Source organism: Acomys minous (assembly GCF_964271855.1).
Source record: "Acomys minous genome assembly, chromosome: 16".
Classification (NCBI taxonomy): Eukaryota; Metazoa; Chordata; class Mammalia; order Rodentia; family Muridae; genus Acomys; species Acomys minous.
Window position 1 is genome coordinate 55,652,587 of NC_140498.1, and position 20,371 is coordinate 55,672,957.

The window sequence follows — 20,371 nt, forward strand, 5'->3', positions numbered from 1 at the left end:
CACACTCATGGATCATGGCTGCAGTGTGACCTGAGCTCACACTCATGGATCATGGCTGCAGTGTGACCTGAGCTCACACTCATGGATCATGGCTGCAGTGTGACCTGAGCTCACACTCATGGATCATGGCTGCAGTGTGACCTGAGCTCGCACTCCTGGACCTTGGGTGCAGTGTGACCTGAGCTCACACTCATGGATCATGGCTGCAGTGTGACCTGAGCTCACACTCATGGATCATGGCTACAGTGTGACCTGAGCTCACACTCATGGATCATGGCTGCAGTGTGACCTGAGCTCACACTCATGGATCATGGCTGCAGTGTGACCTGAGCTCGCACTCCTGGACCTTGGGTGCAGTGTGACCTGAGCTCACACTCATGGATCATGGCTGCAGTGTGACCTGAGCTCACACTCATGGACCATGGCTGCAGTGTGACCTGAGTTCACACTCCTGGACCATGAGTGCAGTGTGACCTGAGCTCGCACTCCTGGACCATGAGTGCAGTGTGACCTGAGCTCACACTCCTGGACCATGAGTGCAGTGTGACCTGAGCTCGCACTCCTGGACCTTGGGTGCAGTGTGACCTGAGCTCACACTCCAGGACCGTGGGTATAGTGTGACCTGAGCTCACACTCCAGGACTGTGGGTACAGTGTGACCTGAGCTCACACTCCTGGACCAAGGGTGCAGTGTGACCTGAGCTCACACTCCAGGACCGTGGGTGCAGTGTGACCTGAGCTCACACTCCTGGACCAAGGGTACAGTGTGACCTGAGCTCACATTCCAGGACCGTGGCTACAGTGTGACCTGAGCTCACACTCCTGGACCAAGGGTACAGTGTGACCTGAACTCACACTCCAGGACCGTGGCTGCAGTGTGACCTGAGCTCACACTTATGGACTGTGGCTGCAGTGTGACCTGAGCTCACACTTATGGACTGTGGCTGCAGTGTGACCTGAGCTCACACTCATGGACCGTGGGTACAGTGTGACCTGAGCTCACACTCCTGGACCGTGGGTACAGTGTGACCTGAATTCACACTCATGGACCGTGGGTACAGTGTGACCTGAGCTCACACTCATGGACCTTGGGTGAAGCGTGACCTGAGCTCACACTCCTGGACCGTGGCTGCAGTGTGACCTGAGCTCACACTTATGGACCGTGGCTGCAGTGTGACCTGAGCTCACACTCCTGGACCGTGGGTACAGTGTGACCTGAATTCACACTTATGGACTGTGGCTGCAGTGTGACCTGAGCTCACACTTATGGACCATGGGTGCAGTGTGACCTGAGCTCACACTCATGGACCGTGGGTACAGTGTGACCTGAGCTCACACTCCTGGACTGTGGGTACAGTGTGACCTGAATTCACACTCATGGACCGTGGGTACAGTGTGACCTGAATTCACACTCATGGACCTTGGGTGAAGTGTGACCTGAGCTCACACTCCTGGACCATGGCTGCAGTGTGACCTGAGCTCACACTCCTGGACCTTGGGTGCAGTGTGACCTGAGCTCACACTCCTGGACCTTGGGTACAGTGTGACCTGAGCTCACACTCCTGGACCTTGGGTGAAGTGTGACCTGAGCTCACACTCCTGGACCATGGATGCAGCGTGACCTGAGCTCACACTCCTGGACCATGGATGCAGCGTGACCTGTCGCTTCTGCGGCGTTGAGTTCCTAGCAACAATAGAATGCAACTTGGAATGTGAACTAAAACCCTGTCTCCTGGAAGTTGCCTATGTCCAGGCATTTTAATGAAGCCACCAGAAAAGAACCTGAGAGTGGGGTTCATTTTCTGTACCTTCTAAACTTCCAGACCTACAAGCTCCCTCAGCACACTTTTTCCCTTTCTTGCAATTGCTGTCTTTCGGGGCCATCCCTCTAGCAGCCTACTAATGGGAGTCCTCACACTCCAGAGAGTCCAATGTCCTCTAGCTTGATGGATGAAGTCAGTCCCACCCCGGGGAAGGTTCCAAGTCCTCTGAGCAGACAGTAGTTTAGAATTTCAACGGTTAATGAGAAGTCTTTGCTTTACAACATACAAGATAACCACAGGGATATAAGACTCCTGGGCGGAAGGAAGTTTTGGGTTCTTTGTAAACTTCGTTATGTTATGTAAATTGTGTTTTAATCCCAAGTATGGGGTCTTAGTTTGGGCTTTAGTTTGTCCCCAGTTTTTAACTGTTTCGTGTGGGCGTGGTCTTTGCCCGCTGGTAACGGCCCGCCTCTTGGGGGCGTGGAGAGGGGCGTGGTCTAAGACTTTGAGACCTCTGAGAGGCTCCGTGGCTGCAGTAGTGTCGTGAGGCTTGTAGCGGTTCGGAGAGGCCAGAGAAATGTTTGGGGCTGCTAGCTGCTGTTGACGGAGATTGCTATTGCCCCAAAAGAACCCAATTGACCCTAAACAGCGGGGAGAAGTAAAGGAGTCTGAGCCCCTTCTCCTCACTAGCATTCTTTCTCATACCCAGGGTTAAGGGGTTGGTGGAAGGGAAGTAGAGGCTTCAATACCTCAAATAAAATAGAGTTTTAAAAAACAAGCGACAACACTTGGGAGGGATGGTCTTTCCAAACAGCTCGTACTGGGAGCCACTGGGGAAAACGCAGGCTCTCCCTATTGACTCTAAGCAAAGACTGTCTAAACGATACGTGATTGTTAACAGATCAGAAGTGACTGTCCATCCCCCTGTGGACTTCTAGGAACAGAAGGTCGGCAGAACACGCTGCGCAGCTCCAGTGGGAAGATGGAGCAGCCGGGCTACCTCACAAGTACGTCGTCTTTGCTAAGACGTCAGGAGTAGATACTTACGGATGCTTCGCAGCAGCTGACCACATGCCTGAAGACTGGGTTGTACCTGCAGCAAACCACAGGCTCCCGGTGGGAACGCACCGGGTGGGGCTCTGGGACAGATCTGGAGAGAGAGGGGAGGGCAGGGGGACATGGTTCATCTGCCTAACTGCCCAAAATCCCACTCTCTAATCTGCGACAGGCTAGAGTCATCAACGAGGAGGAGAGTCAATTGAGAAAATGCCTCTACAAGATTAGGCTGTGGGCAAACCTGTTGGATTTTTTTTTAGTTAGTGATCCATGGGGGAGGGCCCAGCTCACCACCAGTGGGTGATGCCATTCCAGGGCTGGTGGTCTTGTGTTCTATAAGAAGGCACGCTGAGACGGGCAGTGGTGGCAGCACAGGCCTTTAATCCCAGCACTTGGGAGGCAGAGGAAGCAGATCGCTGTGAGTTTGAGGCCAGCCTGGTCTACAAAGCGAGTCCAGGACAGCCAAGGCTAGCAAGAGAGACCCTGTCTCGAAAAACCAAAAAAAGAAAAAAAAAAAAAAAAAGCAGGCTGAGCAAGCCATGGGGAGCAAGCCAGTGAGCAGCACCCCTCCATGGGCTCTGCATCAGCTCCGGCCTCCAGGGTCCTGTCCTGCCTGAGCTCCTGTCCTGACTCCTTCAATGATGAACGTGATGCAGAAGCCTAAACTGAATAAACGCTTTCCTCTCAACTTGCTTTGGTCATGGTGTTTCATCACAGCAACAGGAACCTTGACAAGGATACAGGGAATAAATAGGGAAAGATAGATGTGTGGGCAGCTTCTCATGACTAGCACACGTGATTGACGTATGCTAAGGCACACTCAGAACACACGAGACTGACACATGGCGAGGATTGATTGATTGATTGATGGAGACCCTTCTGATTCTGTCTCCTCACCAATAATAAAACCATAAGTGTGTGCTACAGCGACTGCAGCAAGGAGGCCATGCCGGTCTCAGCAGGCCCTGTGCAGGTACAAAGGGCACATCAGAGCCTGGATCCATTCCCCATATGTTGGAGGCTAGCACTCCGCAGCCACGCAAGCCCCTTGGCCTCATTTCCTTATCTGCAAAATACAGTCCCTTATGGAAACATGAGGAACGGATGTACGTGCCTGCATGCAGGGCACATAATACCGAACGTTAATTCCATGTGCGGTGGCCCTGTCGCCTCTCTCTTAATTCTTCCGCCGTGAATCCTCAAGCTTGGCCGCAGGAGAACGGCAGGGCCGCCCACTTATCGGAAGCCCGAGACAAGAAGCTCGGACAACTCTCTCCAAGGAAGGGCAGCCTGTCCTGGGCTTTAGGAGGTGAGAGTGGGGTCTGCGCCAGGCAGGAGGAGGCAGGAAGTCCACAGGCGGGAGGAACCAAGGGGAGAGAGAGAAGACTCGGTCTAGCTGGTGGTCTGACCCTCTCTCCCAGATGCTGGGGGAGGAGCTTAGGCTTTGCAAATCAGGTCGGGTAAATTGAGTGGCAGCAGGGATGGGGTGGGCTGCGACAGCGGAGGCGACCAGGCGCCTAATTGTTAGCACTAGAGATTGTGTTTGCCGCGAAGCAGAATTCCAGTCACTGCGTCCCAAAAGAAATCAATCAAGTGCGCTGTTTGTTCTACACAATTCTATCAGGCAGAGCAAACAGCAGTTTGATTGGTAGAAGCTTCCAGTTTCAGCATGCCCCATCAAGATCGCTCCGGAGCCCGGCTGTACCACTTAGTTGTGCCTCTATTTGACTCTTCGGAGCCATTCCAGTTGGCTGCATGACTTCACTCCTCAGCGAAGAGGGACGGGCTCACATTTCATGTGAAATGTGCTTGCTCTTTCGTGCAGTCGATTAAAAAATATTTTAAATTATGTGTATGTGTATGTGTTGGGCTTATGCACATGAGTATATGTGCCTGTAGGGACAGAGGTGTCATGTCCTCTAGAACTAATGTCACCGGCAGTTGTGAACTGCCTGATGTGGGTACTAGAAACTGAATTAGAAGCTGGGCGCCGTGGTGCACACCTGTAATCCTGGTACTCTGGGAGGCAGAGACAGGCAGATGTCTATGAGTTCAAGGCCGGCCTGGTCTATAAAGCGAGTCCAGGACAGCTGAGGCTACACAGAGAAACCTTGTCTTGAAAAACCAAAATAAATATAGTTGAACTTGAGTCTTTTTGCGAGAGCAGTGTGTTCTCTTGGCCACTAAGCCATATCCAGATCCCTTGAAGTTAAATCACGCAGTTTGACTAGTTACAAGTGGATAAAGAATACTTCCCCTACCCCACACCCATGTTCACTAATCGGGAGGAAATGTGGGGAGGACAAAGGTGGTGCTCAGGAAGCCAGCGGCCATTGTGCAACAGTATCTGAGCCCCACAGGCTGCGGCAGTCGCTGTAAGGATTCTCTGCTTTCTTGTCATGGACCGTCTACACTGACTTTGGATTCTCAGAACTGCCGGACCCTGCTAAAAGCTGTGGTGGGGAGGAGGACTGTATGCTGTGTAGCCAGGAGGAGTGGCCTGTGTGGGGCTGGAGAGATGGCTCGGAGGTTAAAAGCACTGACTGTTCTTCCAGAGGACCTGAGTTTGATTTCCAGTACCCGCCCATAATAACAAACTGCACTAGGCTGGCTGTAATGAGTTCCGTGCTCTTGGATCCCAGAGAGCAGAGAGCCTGTCAGTGCTCAAAGCATATGCCAAGCACCCCAGTACTCAAGCTGGCAGGGCAGAGGGGAGAATTCCTTTTCCACAGAAGAGCGTGGCTTATTCCTTAGCCTCCAGGCCTCTAAGGGCATGGAGGATGCTTTCCTGCAGGCTGTGAGAAAGGGTTCCAGGAAGTAGATTTCCTTCTGTCTGATGCTTTGTTTTGGATTAGTTGGTTAGTTAATGTGCATGAGTGTTTTGGCTGCATGTGTGCACATGCACTGCATGGGTATCTCATGCCTGCAGAAGTCATAAGAAGGCAAAGGATCACCGGAAGTGGATTTATGGATAGTTGTGAGTCACCAGCGACCGACAATATAATTGACAAGACAAAACCAAACAAACAGAAAAATAAAGAGCCAAAGAAAAAGCACAAGAAGCACGTATGGATGTAGAGACAAACAGAGATTCCCTAAAAATACAAAACAGTTCATGGGATGGAACCCACTGCCAACAATGCTTGGTGACCAGGAAACTGAGACCAGATAGGCTGGGAACCTAGGGGAAACCAAACACTCCTGGTCTACCAAAGGGACACAGCAACAAAACGCCTCCTAAAGGCATTCCGCTATCCTCATAGGCCAGTGTCCCCCTCAGCCATGACCAGAGATGCTTCCTCCTGCAGCTCACGGAAGCACAGAGACCCACAGCTGGACAGTGTGCAGCACTTCTAAATGGGGTGTCTCCATCAATTCCCTCCCTCACAGCTTAAGGAATCCTGTGGAAGGGAAGGCAGAGGGGACGGGAAACACCAAGGAAACAAAGCCTTCTAAACACAGCAGGACTGATGCACCGGCAACCTCAGAGACCCTGTGGCAGCATGGAGGTGAACACTAACCCACATCCCTAGCCCAGAAGCTATTGCCAACCCATAACCACTCCCAGATGAAAAAGTGCTTCTCAGTTGGTATATGAAGCATTTGTAAAGCCAGGTCCCATGACCAGCAGAAGATGGCCGACACAAAACAAAGGCAATGGCATCTTTAGAGGTTGTTTGTCTCATAATGCTTGTCTGGGCATTTTCTTTCTTTCGTTTTTCTAACTCTACAGGTCTTTTGCTTATATTTTACAGTTTCCAATTCTGTTTCTAGGGGATTTCTGCATGTGCCAATCTGTGTGTCTCTACATCTGTATGTTCCCTGTGCTTTTCCTTGTTTTTGTTTTGTTTAAGATTTATTTATTTATTATGTATACAGTGCTCTGCCTGCGTGTAGCACCTGCACACCAGAAGAGGGCACCGGATCTCATTATAGATGGTTGTGACCCATCAAATGCACCTCTTCAGCCCCTAAACAACATGACAGGCTTTCTCTGTGTTGCCCTGGCTGTCCTGGACTCACGTTGTAGACTAGGCTGGCCTTGAACTCCAGAAGATCTACCTACATCTGCCTCCTGAGTCCTGGGATTAAAGGCGTGCACCACCATGCCTGCTTCGTTGTTTTGTCTTTTTAATATAACATCGTCTCTCCCTTTGGTTCATTTCAGCAAGGGCATTGGTTGGTGCAGAAAGAAGCCAGAGGACTGCTTTCTTCCAAAGGCGGGGGGTCTTGCTTTTGCTCCGGGCTCCCACATGCCACAATAATCCATTCTTGGTTCCTGGATCACTAATTGAACAAGCTCTGCACACCTGACGGTACTATAAGACTAGAAAGCCCCTATTCAGGTAGAGACAGCCAAGGTGCCCGGAGTCCCCAGATATAGATGTGTAGTGTCCCCTCCCGGGGCATAGGATCAGACAGTGTCAGCCCAGGCAGGGCAGAGGTGAAAGGGATGGCAAGTGGCCACTAGATTCTTTGCCAACAAGGCAAAGGCACTCTAGGTGGTGGGGATGGGGTTGGGGGTGTCAAGGAAGCCACAATGCTTGTGGAATTGAGGAGGCTCCACTCCCAAGGCATTACAGTCCCTTGCACTGGGGAAGAGAATCCATTCGGGAATCTTTTTTTTTTTTTTTTTTTTTTGGAGACAGGGTTTCTCTGTGTAGCCTTGGCTGTCCTGGACTTGCTTTGCAGACCAGGCTAACCTCGAACTCACAGCGATCCGCCTGCCTCTGCCTCCCGAGTGCTGGGATTAAAGGCGTGCGCCACCACGCCCGGCTTCATTCGGGAGTCTTGATTCCAGCCTCTCTCACCATTTGGGCATGTGCTGCTCTGATTGGCTAGCTTGCTTTACGGGTAGGGGCGTGTCTAAGGCACGGGGCGTAGCAGAGGCAACAGCGCTGCGGGAATCCCAAATCCTCAGATCGCTGTCTGCTTAGCTTCTGCCTTTGGATCTGGATTTGGCTCCCATATAATGAATCTTTATGTACTAGAGGATTAATGCTAGTGCGTGGGAGAAGTCACTTCTGGATAGTACAGATTACTCCGGTGTCTCTCGCTCAAGATAGTGTTGAAAGAGTCTCATCAAATACAAGCTGAAGGCTGGAGGCTCAGGGCTGCTGTTTCAGAGCCTACAGCCTAAGCAATGAGTAGGATGTTGACCACACCACACTGGAACTCTCTAGAAACCTCTAGGACATTGCACCTACAAAGCTCAGAGGACAGACAGTCCCCTACCCCACTTTCAGGTGAAGGCAAGCCAGGCCATCCGTGGCCACGCACAGGGCTCTCTGTCCGGGGAGGTAGAGGCAGGCTGTGAGTTCTCCTGTGAGGCCAGTGGCTCTGGAAGAGGCTGTACAGCAGCAGCCGTGGGTCTCAAGATCCCAGATCTGTAGAGGAAACAGAGGAAAGTAAGAGCTTTGATTTCTTCTTCCCCAGACTCTAAATCCTGTGTGTGCCACACACTCAGCTAGTAACATGTTTTGCACACTCACTGTGTTGCCATGGCCACTGTTTGTTGTGGGTAAGGCTGGCCTTGACCAGGTTCAAACTGTAACCCATGTTCACTCCCACCAAGATGCTGAAAGGGGTCCCTGGTCCCCTCGATCATGGGAGTGTGAAAGGTGACCTAAGAGAGGGGACAGTTGTGACTACGAGTCTCTAGGCTCTATTAGTCCCACGAGGAGATGACCAGTCTCCCCGCTTCTCCACGGACCCAGCTTTCACCGGGAGCTGATGCTTGGATCCGATTTGTGGCACCTTGATCATCAACTCTGTTCCCAGCTCTTCATACAAGACCAACCCTGTCACCAGGCAGATCTTTGGAAGCCCTGGGGACGGGCTCCTGCGGGGCTGGTGTTTGAGGACAGGAAAGCCCGGAAGTCCGTCTGCCTGGCTTGGAACCCACTGAGCTCCACCTGGGCAGCCTCACGCAAATCCCCAACATCTCTTCCCCTCAGTGTTGCCTGTACAACAGAGAGCCAAAACTGCCTATTCTAGAGTGGTGCTTAAAGAATTATAGAAAATTAAACAAACAAACAAACAAACAAACAAACCCAGTACTCAGAGAAGTGGTTAAAATATAGTAATGGCACAACACGGTTAGAATAATATCTCTGTCAATGATTTGCTATGCGGGTAAAGCATGCGGAGGGTGGCTCTGGTATTCGTCTAGCGGACTGTGTCAGCTGGGGAGCGCTGTGGGGGATGAGAGGAGAGCGGCTGACGCCATTGTGCCAGCTACCTGGAGTCCTGGTCTCCTTCCCTTTTTGTTATGGGCGAATTGCTACCCTCCTTTCAAATGGCAAATAACCCCAGTTCCTCAGGATGAGGCGAAACTTGGAAATGGGGTTGCTGAGATACAAGTAGCAAAGAAGAGGTCACCGCGGAGCATGCTAGACTCTGCTCAAATGCGGCGGGTGGCTTGTCGAGAAGAGGGAGTTAGAGGGACGCACGGTGAGAAGATGGCTCGTGAAGATGGTGGCAGAGATAGGGGCAGGGCGTCTACAACCGGAGAATCCCAGGATTGGCGGAAGACAGCCAGGAACTAGGCAGGTGGCCTGGGGCCAGCTCACTTTCACAGCCCTCCAAAGGCCCCAAGCCACCTGACACCTTGGGCTTCTAGCCTCTGAGCTACGAGCCGGAACATTTCTGTTATTTAAGCCACTCTGTCTCTGGTACTTTGTTACGGCAGCCCACGTGAGTCAGCTTTCTATCACTACTGTGGACACCTTCAAAGCTAAACTTAGAGAGAGGAAAGGTCTGTTTTGACCCACAGTTCCAAGGAATCCAATACAAAGTCCTTAGACGTTCCCCCACCCTCAAAGCTTCTGTGCTGGTGACCAAGCCCCTAATACTCAGGTCATTGAAGCAAACTATAGCCAATCCTCACAAGCCATTGGTCTCGTAAGCCAGCTTTGGGGAGGCAGATGTTATCCAGTGACTTCTGGACTTGGAGGCCAGAAAGTAGCCAAGACAGGAAGATCTCACCAGAGCGAGCTCGTGGGCCCACACAGGGTTTTTTTTCTTCCTTGACCCAGATGCCAAACGCTGTTGGAAGCCTTCGTCTGGTCAGCTGCACTCTAACCCTTGGAATTTAGACTCTGTTTATTTCCCATTTGTTTTCTGAGCTGGCAGCGCACTGGCTACAACAGCTCCAGCCCATTCTAGTATCCGTGTGGATCTGTGGCTGTTGTGAAGTCAGCGTGGATGTCCACTACTGACTCCTGGTGGAAAAGGCAGCCCCAAGTGTGTTTGGCTCAAGGGACAGCCCTCTCTCCTTTCTTCAGCATCAATGTGGTGGCGCACACTCGTTTCGCTGGGTGGGAAGAAAGCTAAGCGGCACAGGCATTTGATCCGAGCATGCTTCCAAAGGTCTCCATGGCTAACTCTATCCCTAAGTTCATATGTTAATGGTATCCAAAGGTAGGCATTTGGGATTTGATGAGGTCATGAGCATAGGTCTCCCATGACGGAGTTAGTGGCTCATAAGACGGAAAAGACGGAGCTACGGGTATAGCTTGGTGGTGAAGTGCTTGCCTAGTGTGGCGGTTTGAGTAGGGTTGCTTGGCCCCTATGGAGCGGCACTGTTGAAGGAAGTGTGTCACTGCGGGGCGGGCGTTGAGATCTCCTATGCTCACGCTACCACCCAGTGTTTGACATAGTCTCCTGCTGCCGCCCGTGGATCCAGATGTAGAACTCTTAGCTCCCTCTCCAGCACCATGTCTGCCTTCACGCTGCCATGTTTCCGGCCGAGATGATACTGGATTAAACCTCTGAAAACTGTGAGCCAGCCCCAGTTAAATATTTTCCTTTGTAAGAGTTGCCACGGTCATGGTGTCTCTTCACGGTAACAAAGCCCTAACTAAGACACTTAGGATGTGCAAGGCATTGGCTCCACCCTGGGCACCTGAAAAATGTACTGAAAAACAAAGAGAAAACCTAATCTGGCACAGTTGTCCCGACTGACGATGCCGTGCCTCTCACTGTATTCTGACACAGCAAGGGGACGCCAATTGGACATCAACGTCATGCTGTTGACTTTCCTAGCCTTAGAAGCACCAAACCTGGGCTCTTTTGTAAGTTGGCTTGTCTTGGGTACCTTGTTATAGCCCCAAGGAACAGACTAACACAGAAGGATTCCAAGAGAAAACACAAGATTCTGGAGTCTGGAAAAGCCATCTCAGGTGACATGAGTTGGATCCCAAGACCCATGAAGGAAAGGTGGGGGGGTACTTGCTACATAGAAGCTTAGGCCGAGTTACCAAACTGGCATCAAGCTGTCCAAGCTACTGCAAACACAGCCGGCGTGACGCAGGAGCTCACCACGTCAACACACGCGAGGGGCAGAAGTGAGAGGCGTGAGCAGAGAGGCCCATTTTTGACCCCAGCTGCTCCCCAGTTCACCCAGTGGCTGCGTCTTGGCTATCAAGCCATCAGCCTGCCTTGGCACATTTCACCCACGTCTCTTGGGCTGAAATCACTCTCACCCAATAAAACCGCTGTGCAGAGAGCCCAGTGCACCCACAGCCTTTAGCAAGGACGAACGCTCAACAAGGCGTGCCTTTCTCCCATCGTGGGAAGGAGTAATCCAGTGGAAAAAACGAGTCAACTCTGAAGGACTGAGTCCCCCCGGCTGTGGTCTCTGAGTTTAAACTCAGAGTTGGATGTCTCCTTCTGTCACCCTGTCCCTAACCCACACACCCTTGGCCATTTGCGGAATTATTACTGGGAAGAGGGTACCCACCCAAGGCCCGTGTCACTTCCCACTCACCCACCATGACTGGAACTCAGCTCCTGACTGAGAAGAGCTGGCTGAGGTAGGAGCAGGCGGCACTGCTAACTCTTTACCTGCCTCCTGGCATGGGAGGAAGAGGGTGGGCCCCCTGACTGGGGAGATGCCGGCTCATGAGTAGGAGCGCTCACTCACAGAACCACAGGGGTTAAAACGGACAGAAACAAACCTGTTGCCTTAACCTAGAGAAAGCATGGGGTGTGCCTAAGAGAGGCGCCTGCCGTGCTATGCTAGGGAGCGTGTCCTGCCACACTGCCTTCCTTGGAAGAAAGGGCTTTCTCTGAATTCTAATTCTAGTTGACGAAAGACGGCCCCATTTGTGGCTTGCAGTCTTACATTTACAGAGGATGCCAAGTGAAAAAGGCAACCCGAATCCATCACCAGCTCCCGGTTAGAGAGTGCCAGAAACCAGAAGCCTCCTGAAATGTTTGTATGTCCCCGTGATTTGGAGGAGTGAAATATTTGGGCTAGAAAATAATTCAAAGAATGAAGGCTGCCTACTCCGGCATGCTAGGCGTTGAGCCGCTTGGCTCCCGGTTCATTAGCTGTTGTTTGCTAGGAATCGTACAGTCTGAAATAACTTACACACCATATTTCCAAGATAGGATTTCAATATATTTTAAATACACATTGGGAAGCTATTCAATATGCCTGAGTCACCACGGGCTGGATGCTAATCTTGTAATCACGAGTTGAGATTGGAAGAAAATGGAGAGGCGATGGGGAGAGAGAGTCGGATGCAAGGCGTGTCCCCACATACAAAATTATGATTATCCGAGAGCTGCAAGATTCAAAGCGGGAGAAAAAGCTCATTAAAAACTCGGAGTCCTCCACACGGTGACTTAGGATGAAGCCTTCAGATGAGCTTGATTTTCAAGATAAATCAAACAGTGGAGTTCATAAATCTCATCATTTTAAGCAAGTTTGCACAGAGCTTGTGCCATGGTCCCACTCTATCGCTGTCTGCACTCTCCACAGCTGGTTGTATGGAATCACGTTTTCCCCCCCATCTTTTTCATTAAATATTTTTGATTTTTTACATATACATTTATATTACTGTACATATATACAATAAACTACCTATAGCAAGAAGAACTCTGACACAATCAGGAATTATATAAATGTTGCATCCTTAGTGTTTTGGCTGTTTGTGTTTGGCAGCCTTCCCAGGCTCATGGTACAGGAGCCATCTTGGACCCACACAGAGAAAAGGCTCTGCACATCTCAGGCCAGGCACGCAGTCTTGGGCAGACTTTCCCCTCCTCTGTTCACAGTTTCTTTTTGTCATCTCACTCAGTCCAGAGTTTAAGATTCTACCTAAATGCTAATAATGCCCGATTTTATACCACTAGCCCCAGCTCCTGCCCCCCTAAACCCTAGTTTGCTCTGTCCAGTGGCTCTGTGGCCTTACAGCCCATGTTTGCCATGTTCCCTGACTCAGATTTGGGCTTAGATCCCAAATCTTGGTGTTTCCCTCCCCCCATTGACTCTTCTCTTGCCTTAAAAACTGCTCTTATTGGACTACAACTCACATATTAAAAAATTTGCATTTTAAAAACATGCTCAATTCAGGGGGCTTCAGCAGGCCACAGGATTACATAGCCATCCTCAGCAGGCCACAGAATTACACAGCCATCTCCAGCGGGCCACGGAATCACATAGCCATCTTCAGCGGGCCACAGAATTACACAGCCATCTTCAGCAGGCCACAGAATTACACAGCCATCTTCAGCGGGCCACGGGATCACACAGGTGTCTTCAGCTGGCCACGAAATTACACAGCCATCTGCACTACCTACCACGAGGACATTCCATCAGTGTCCCCCCCCCCATCCCATGTCGTCCAGTCTGTGTTCTGTCCACACGCAGTCCCTGGTTAAAACGCTTCGTGTCTCTTGGTTTCATACAAATGGAAGAAGCAAGACAACGTGTGGCTTTTTGTGACTCTCACCAAGCATCGTGCACGGCTCATCCATGTTATAACGTAGATGGACGCTCCATTCTTTTGCTCACACACACTCGATTTTTGTTGTATTTTCACCGTTTACTAGCTTGGCCATGTGAGTGGCAGCTACCCTTTAACCATGGCAAACGATACTGCTATGTGCACTAACAAGTACATTTTTGAGGGATGCATGCTTTTTGTTCTCTTGAGCACATCCCTGGGGTGGAGTCCCTGGGTCCTGCAGTACCACTTGAGAAATGATAAACTGATTCCTGAAAAAAAAATTATATTTTCATGTCAATATATAGAAGCTTCCGTTTCCTCTCATCCTTACCGGCATCTGCTCATGTCTATTTTCTCTCCATCCTCCCGAGTGTGAAGCTGTATCTCAGGGTTCCATTTCTCCATGACTGTGATGTTGAACATTGTATGGTGACATGGTTGGCTAGTTTTGAAGGAGGGTCCACTCAGCTCTTTTACCCGTGTGTGTTTCCATCGGCCATCAGTATCTTTATTGCTAAGCACTAACCGTTGTGGTCTCGATGCAAGTTCCTTATCAAGCATATGGTTTGCAATATCCGCCTCCGTTACATACGTTGTTTATGTCTCGCATTAGTGATGGCCAAGCCTAGGTGTTTCTAATTTTTTTTTTAAGATTTATTTATTTATTATTATGTATACAGTGCTCTGCTTGTACTCCTGCAAGCCAGAGAGGGCGCCATATTACATTGCAGATGGTTGTGAGCCACCATGTGGTTGCTGGGAATTGAACTCAGGACCTTTAGAAGAGCAGGCGGCGCTCTTAACCACCGAGCCATCTCTCCAGCCCCGTGTTTCTAATTTTGACAAAGGCTCATTTATTTTCTTTTGTTTCTTGAACTTTTGATGTCATCTTTTAGAAGCTAATGCCTAACCCAAAGCACAAAGTTAGGAGTTACTTCTGTTTTTTTTTTTTCTTTCTTTTTTTCTTTCTTTCTTTCTTTCTTTCTTTCTTTCTTTCTTTCTTTTTGAGACAGGATCTCCCCCTCATACTAATGTGTTTCAAATCCCTACCCTGTGTCCACCAACAGCTCAGTAAAGCCAGCAGATGGCTTGTGAAGTCTAGTCACACTCCTGAAGAAGCCAGTCTAACGAAGGGGAAGAGAGCCAGTCAGACTGCTTTTTGCATAGGAATCAGCACACAGCAGAGGTCCCGGGATAACCAACTGTTAGACACAGACAGGATCTTCAGTATATGAAAGGAACAAACCCAAACTGTGATGTCACTGCCTCCATCTAGGTCAGAGATGTTTGGGTTCTGACGCTCACGGGCAACACGTCAGGAAGGTGCGTGCCCAGTGTGCGCTGCGGAATGACAGCTAGCCCGTGGGGGTAAGGGCAGGATTCCCAGCTCACTTCTCTATCCTCCAGACACATGGGGAAATGACTCGGACAGGGAATATGGGCAGTGTGTGGGCAAGGGCCCACATGCTGGGAGGGTGGCACAGCACCCCAAACACCAGCATGGAGAGCTCCCTGGCAATCAGCTGCTTGGGCACATGTGCACAGATTTAGACTCAGACACACAGAGACAAAGACACACATATACACACATATACACACACATACATGCACACACAAGCATACATGCACACACATGCATACATGCACACATAATACACACACAAAGACATACATATATACACATACATGCATGTACATGCATACATGCACACAGACATGCATATACACAGAGACACACAGACACTTACGTAGACACACACATACATACGCCTGTACACACACACACCCCTACTAAAGCAAATGCACACAACTAAACTCTACACAAGCCTTCGTTAGGGCAGAGCCCCCACCCCCAACTTCCACATTGCCAAAGATGGAGACAGGCAAATTGCTTGGGAGGCTAAGAGAGACAAATTGTGGGAAGTTCCAGACTATTCTGGGCTACAGTGAGAGACTGTGTTTCAAAAACAAATAAATAAAAAAATAAATCAGCTAAAGAGTAAAACCTGCCTGAAGGATCATCATCAAAACATGAGAGGGAGCCAGGTGTGGTGGTGCACACCTGTAATCCCAGCACTTGGGAGGCAGAGGCAGGGGGATCACTGTGAGTTCAAGGCCAGCCTGGTCTACAAAATCGAGTCCAGGACATCCAGGGCTACACAGAGAAACCCTGTCTCAAAGCACCTCCACCCTCACCACCCCCCCAAAAAAACCCACGAGAGGGGCAGACCTTGACTGTGTTGTCAGCAGACATGGAAAGCACTTTGTTTTCTTCAAACGCTATGTGTACGTAGATCACAGGAGCCCTGTGGCCTCTCAGCACACCTGTTGGTTTTCTAGAAAGAAAAGAGCAAATGAGCACCAAGCCAGTCTACCTGCTCTTTCTATTTTTAAAATGCAAACATCATCCCGGCCTGGATCTGGTGTTCCATTCATCCTGGAGGCCTCCACTTCCCTCTGGTATGTATTCCACGTAATAAAAGGGCTGAGGCGAAATAATTAGCAGTTTCGGCAACAGAACTTGGGGAGAGAGGAAACCTAATGCTCTGCTTTCTCCAGCTGTTAACAATAGCTGCATAAAAGGAATAGGTGAGGGGGAGCCCGGGGTAGGGCTGCCATCGATTCCGTGGCATCTGGGTGCTTTCTATAGACCTGAGTAAATGGCATTAAAATCTGGGCTTGCAATATAATGTGCAATTTAAAGTGCCCTTGCAGGGCCTGGGTTCTCTGGGAGGGTCACAGCACTGTGGGGGCTGGGCGGGGAGGAGGAAGGAGCCTGGCTGAGGCTATCAGGGAGACCACACACCTGCTTTTAACCGTAACTCAATCTTTTTTTTTAAAATTCACTTCACACCCTAGCCATAGACCCATCCCTCCACATTTTTATTACGTATCGCACATTGTTCTGAGTCTCTCTTTTCTCGTTGTTATTTATTTTCATTATTACCCGAGAGGATGAGTAGCTTGCCACCCCCTGTAAATGGCAAAGGTGAGTCTATTGCAGGCGGTCAGGAGAACCTCCTGGCTAGAAAGCCATAGAGATTTAAGGTCTTACCCACTGTGCCTCGTGGTCCTGGCTACCACCTGTACCATGGATGAACACAGACTCGCCTTGAGGGTCGCCCCCCACCCCCTGCCAGGAACCAGGGCATAGCCTATGTGATTCCTGCTTCCCAGAACACAGAGATCAGCTTCCCTACGTCTCACTCTCCCCCACATCAGCACTTCTGCCTGTGGGTTCCAAGGCAGCCTCTGCCATTGCCTCCCTGGGTTCCAAGTGCCCCATTGGCAAGTGGGCTTGATGCGGGGGCCAGAGATGACAGATGGGCTGCAGCCGTCGCTACAGAGCAGCTTGCAATAGGTTGTCAAGAGGGTAGGATTAGGGAGATGGCTCAGGGGACAAAGCGCTTGCTGTGCAGCAGCAGACATGAGGAATGGCGCTCGCATCCACAGAACCCACAGAGGTGTCGCATGGGGAGTGGCAGCCTGTTTCTTATTCAGCACTCAGAGACTGAGGTTCCTCCGAGCAAGCTGGCTGGCTATCTTGCTGGTAACAGGAAACTCTGGGTTCAGCTGAGAGGCTCTGCCTTAGAGCACTAGGTGGAGCGGGGCCAAGGAAGACTCCGGCCTGCTTTCCACGGCTGTGGTAAAAACATCACATGGGAAGGAAAACGCTTATTTCAGCTTGCAGCTCCCAGGCCACTGTCCATTCCTCAGGGAGGCATCTCTTCACTTGAGGTCCCTTTTCCTCAGAGAACTCTAGTTTATGCCAACTGACAGAAACCTAAATCATGACAGCTCTCAGCATCAGTTTCAGACCACACACGCATGTGTGCAAGCACTCGCGTAGGCGTGCTAAAGTGCACACACATGAGCGCATACCACACACACACACACGTAGGAAGAGAATAAAATAAATGAAACACTAACATGTTTCTGGGTGCTTGCTCAGAAGGGCCTACTGTGTGACCTGCAGGCCTGGCCCAAAGCGTAGGACAGTATCCCACTGAGGGGATAGTAGCCATAAGCTTTCGGTGACTTTTTGTCAGGTTTTCCAGGACCCCAACCCCAGCCTCTGCAGAACCGTCATGGCTTTCTTGGGTCAGTTACACCTGGTTGCTTATGTTGATCCTGTTAAAATGCAGGCATGGTAGAGTCATTAGTTTTGAAAGGGCTGAACCCCACGCTCTCAGGAGGATATGTGGGGCCGCTGGGTGTGAGGCACGCTGAGGATACAGTCACAGCACATAACAATCTCTGGTTCTCTCTGTAGCTGATCATGGCCAGGTAAGGGCAAGATGCTGCCACACAGGAGGAAGTCACAGAGATCCGGGCGAATGACATCCCATAGCTCTGTGTCATTGTGAAGTAGTCACATTTGCTTTGCATATGTAGCCCAGGTCGCCCTGAACTTAACCTTCCTAAGTACTGGCATTACGGGCTGGGGTTCATATTCATAACAGGTATAAAAGGAAAAAATATTAAATATTTTATGTTACGCATAGGAGTGTTTTGCCTGCATGTGTATCTGTTCAACATGTCCATGGAAGCCAGAAGATGGAGCCGGGTACCCTGGGGCTAGAATTATAGATGACTTTGAGCAATCATGTGGGTGCTGGGACTAAAACACCTGGGTCCTCTGGACGAGCAGCCAGTGCTCTAACTGCTGAGCTGTCTCTCCAAACTTTAAAGGCTCTGTGTGTGTGTGTGTGTGGGGGGAGGTGATTAAGTTTGGACACAAGCTTTTAAATGATTCTCACAGGGGGTCCCCGGTCACACGCTCTCGGTAGACAGCTTACCCAGGCAAGTAAGGGTTCCAGAGCCGGATGAGCCGATCCATGCCACCTGTCGCCAGCAGGTTTCGCCTCCTGCAGAAGGAGAAAGTCTGGACCCCCTTACGGATGCGGAACACAGTGCGAGCCCATTCTGCATTCCATCCGGGCAGGGCAAGGGACGCCGAGCTGTCCCCCGTCTTAACAGTCTTCCCAACACTTCTCATCTCTTTTAGCCTTTCCTTGACATTTGTTGCTCCCGCAGTGAACCCTAAAAATATCCATAGGAAAACAAGACACGGTCTCTTACTGTGATCACTCAATTCTCTGACAGCTTATGTTTTTTATTAAGGTCCCAGACTCGTTCTCCGTAATGACTCGGGCATTTTCTTTCATTCCCCGGGGGCTAAATTTCAGACAGGCTGAAAATAAAAGTGACATGAGTAAGAAAAGACTCCTTCTGCTTTCCTAAAAAGGGACAGGAGACACCTGGGAGGGCAGCGGTGGCATTAAGGCTGTATGCCATCAAGCTTTCATCGCCCGGGGACTCTCTGACAATGTTTCTTTTTGTGTCTTTCAGAAACTCAGTTTTCAAGCACAGCCATCTCCATCTTAGAGAGAGAAAGCACAGAACCCTTGCCATCCAGAAAACATCCAGGAGAGATGGCTCAGTGGTTAACAGCACTGGCTGCTCTTCCAGAGGACCAGAGTTCAATTCCCAGCACCTCCTGGTGGCTCACAAACCCCTGTGACTCCAGTTCCAGGGGGTCTGATGCCCTCTCTGGCCTCCATGGGACGTGGAATGAGCATGATGCACATACATATACGTAGAAAGAACTCCCATACACATAAAAAATAATGTTCAAATTACAAAGAGGACTGCAGAAGGAAACCCTGAATCCAGGCCACCCCGAAACTACACTGAAGTGCACCGAGCACCAGGCAATTGTTTCCTATATTTATTTGGACAGATATGTTGAGCAGAAATGATTGGTTGGTTTAGGAATCTTCTCAACAATAGGATCCAGATGTCCACCTGTGGGTTTCTGACCTGAGGGTGAATCAATCAAGCTGACCCCTGTCGCCTGGTTTTTCCGGGACACCCAGCTCCACTGTGTCCCAAGCAGCTTAGAAGAGCTTTGGAGAAAGAAGGCTAAGGAACAATATTCTGTTCCCCATCCCCCACTCATCGCCTGTGACGCCACCGGCCTAGGGTCAGGCTTGCTCGAGTGCTGTGCCTGTTACTACAAGGCACAACGTCTACAAGTTCCCAAGAATCAGGAAGAAGAAAGCGCCATTCAGGAAAGCTCCATGACGTCACCGAAGGCTCCGCCTTCAAGGTCACGTGCGGCTCCGCCCGCAAACCGTATTCAGGGACCATTCTGGGAAACGCGAAGTCCCTATGTGCAAACTTGCAGTTTTCAATGTCGCCACTATTCTGGGCCTGCTTCTTGGCACCTCTGGTTCGGGGCGACATCTCTGCCGTGGCATTCAGAGAGAGGTCTAGAAATGTAGAGGGGGGGGCTTGTGTTCACCCCTCATTTCTCTGGACCGCTTTCCTTCTGCCTGTTCCAAAGCCCCAAGGCTGACAATTGCACTAAGTCCTGCTAGAGAGTGAGGAACATCACCCAGAGACTTGTACATGACCTCCACACTACTCACGTCTGTCATCCAAGTCTGGGGTCACCTTCAGTCAACGTACCGGACAAAGAACTGAGATGAGAGCCCTGTTTGTCTCCCCAACAACAATGAAAGCCTGCTTTGGGTAGAGAAGCTGGCTAGCCACTCCGCCCCGCCCCCTGCCCCCCCCCCCCCCCCCCCCCCGCTTTATAAGACAGCATAACTAGGCAGAGCATCTGGGTGAGCACTTTAAGTGCCAAAGAGATGACGAGGGGCACCTGCCTCAAATAGCAGCTTGACAAGCTGTTTACCCTCCTGGTCTTGAACAGAGTTCTGAAACTTCTATGCAGGTGTGTCACTCTATTTGAATTCTGCTTTATTGCCCAAGTAAAAAAAGAGGGTAGGGCCAGTTCATTTGCATG

At 50.4% G+C, this 20,371-nt stretch overlaps 1 protein-coding gene across 1 annotated transcript in view; it reads right to left on the minus strand.

The window, feature by feature from the left end:
- Positions 1-19,806, minus strand: part of LOC311587155 (cilia- and flagella-associated protein 337-like) — a gene marked incomplete at its 5' end in the record, with an annotated part of 43,400 nt that extends 23,594 nt beyond the window's left edge. Inside the window, 5 exons of the mRNA XM_084763654.1 lie at positions 2,810-2,912; positions 8,054-8,205; positions 15,788-15,893; positions 18,357-18,600; positions 19,695-19,806. Of these exons, the coding sequence (XP_084619780.1) occupies positions 2,810-2,912; positions 8,054-8,205; positions 15,788-15,893; positions 18,357-18,600; positions 19,695-19,806 (717 nt within the window). The remainder of the gene's footprint in view (positions 1-2,809; positions 2,913-8,053; positions 8,206-15,787; positions 15,894-18,356; positions 18,601-19,694) is intronic.
- Between the last annotated feature and the right edge of the window lie 565 nt (positions 19,807-20,371).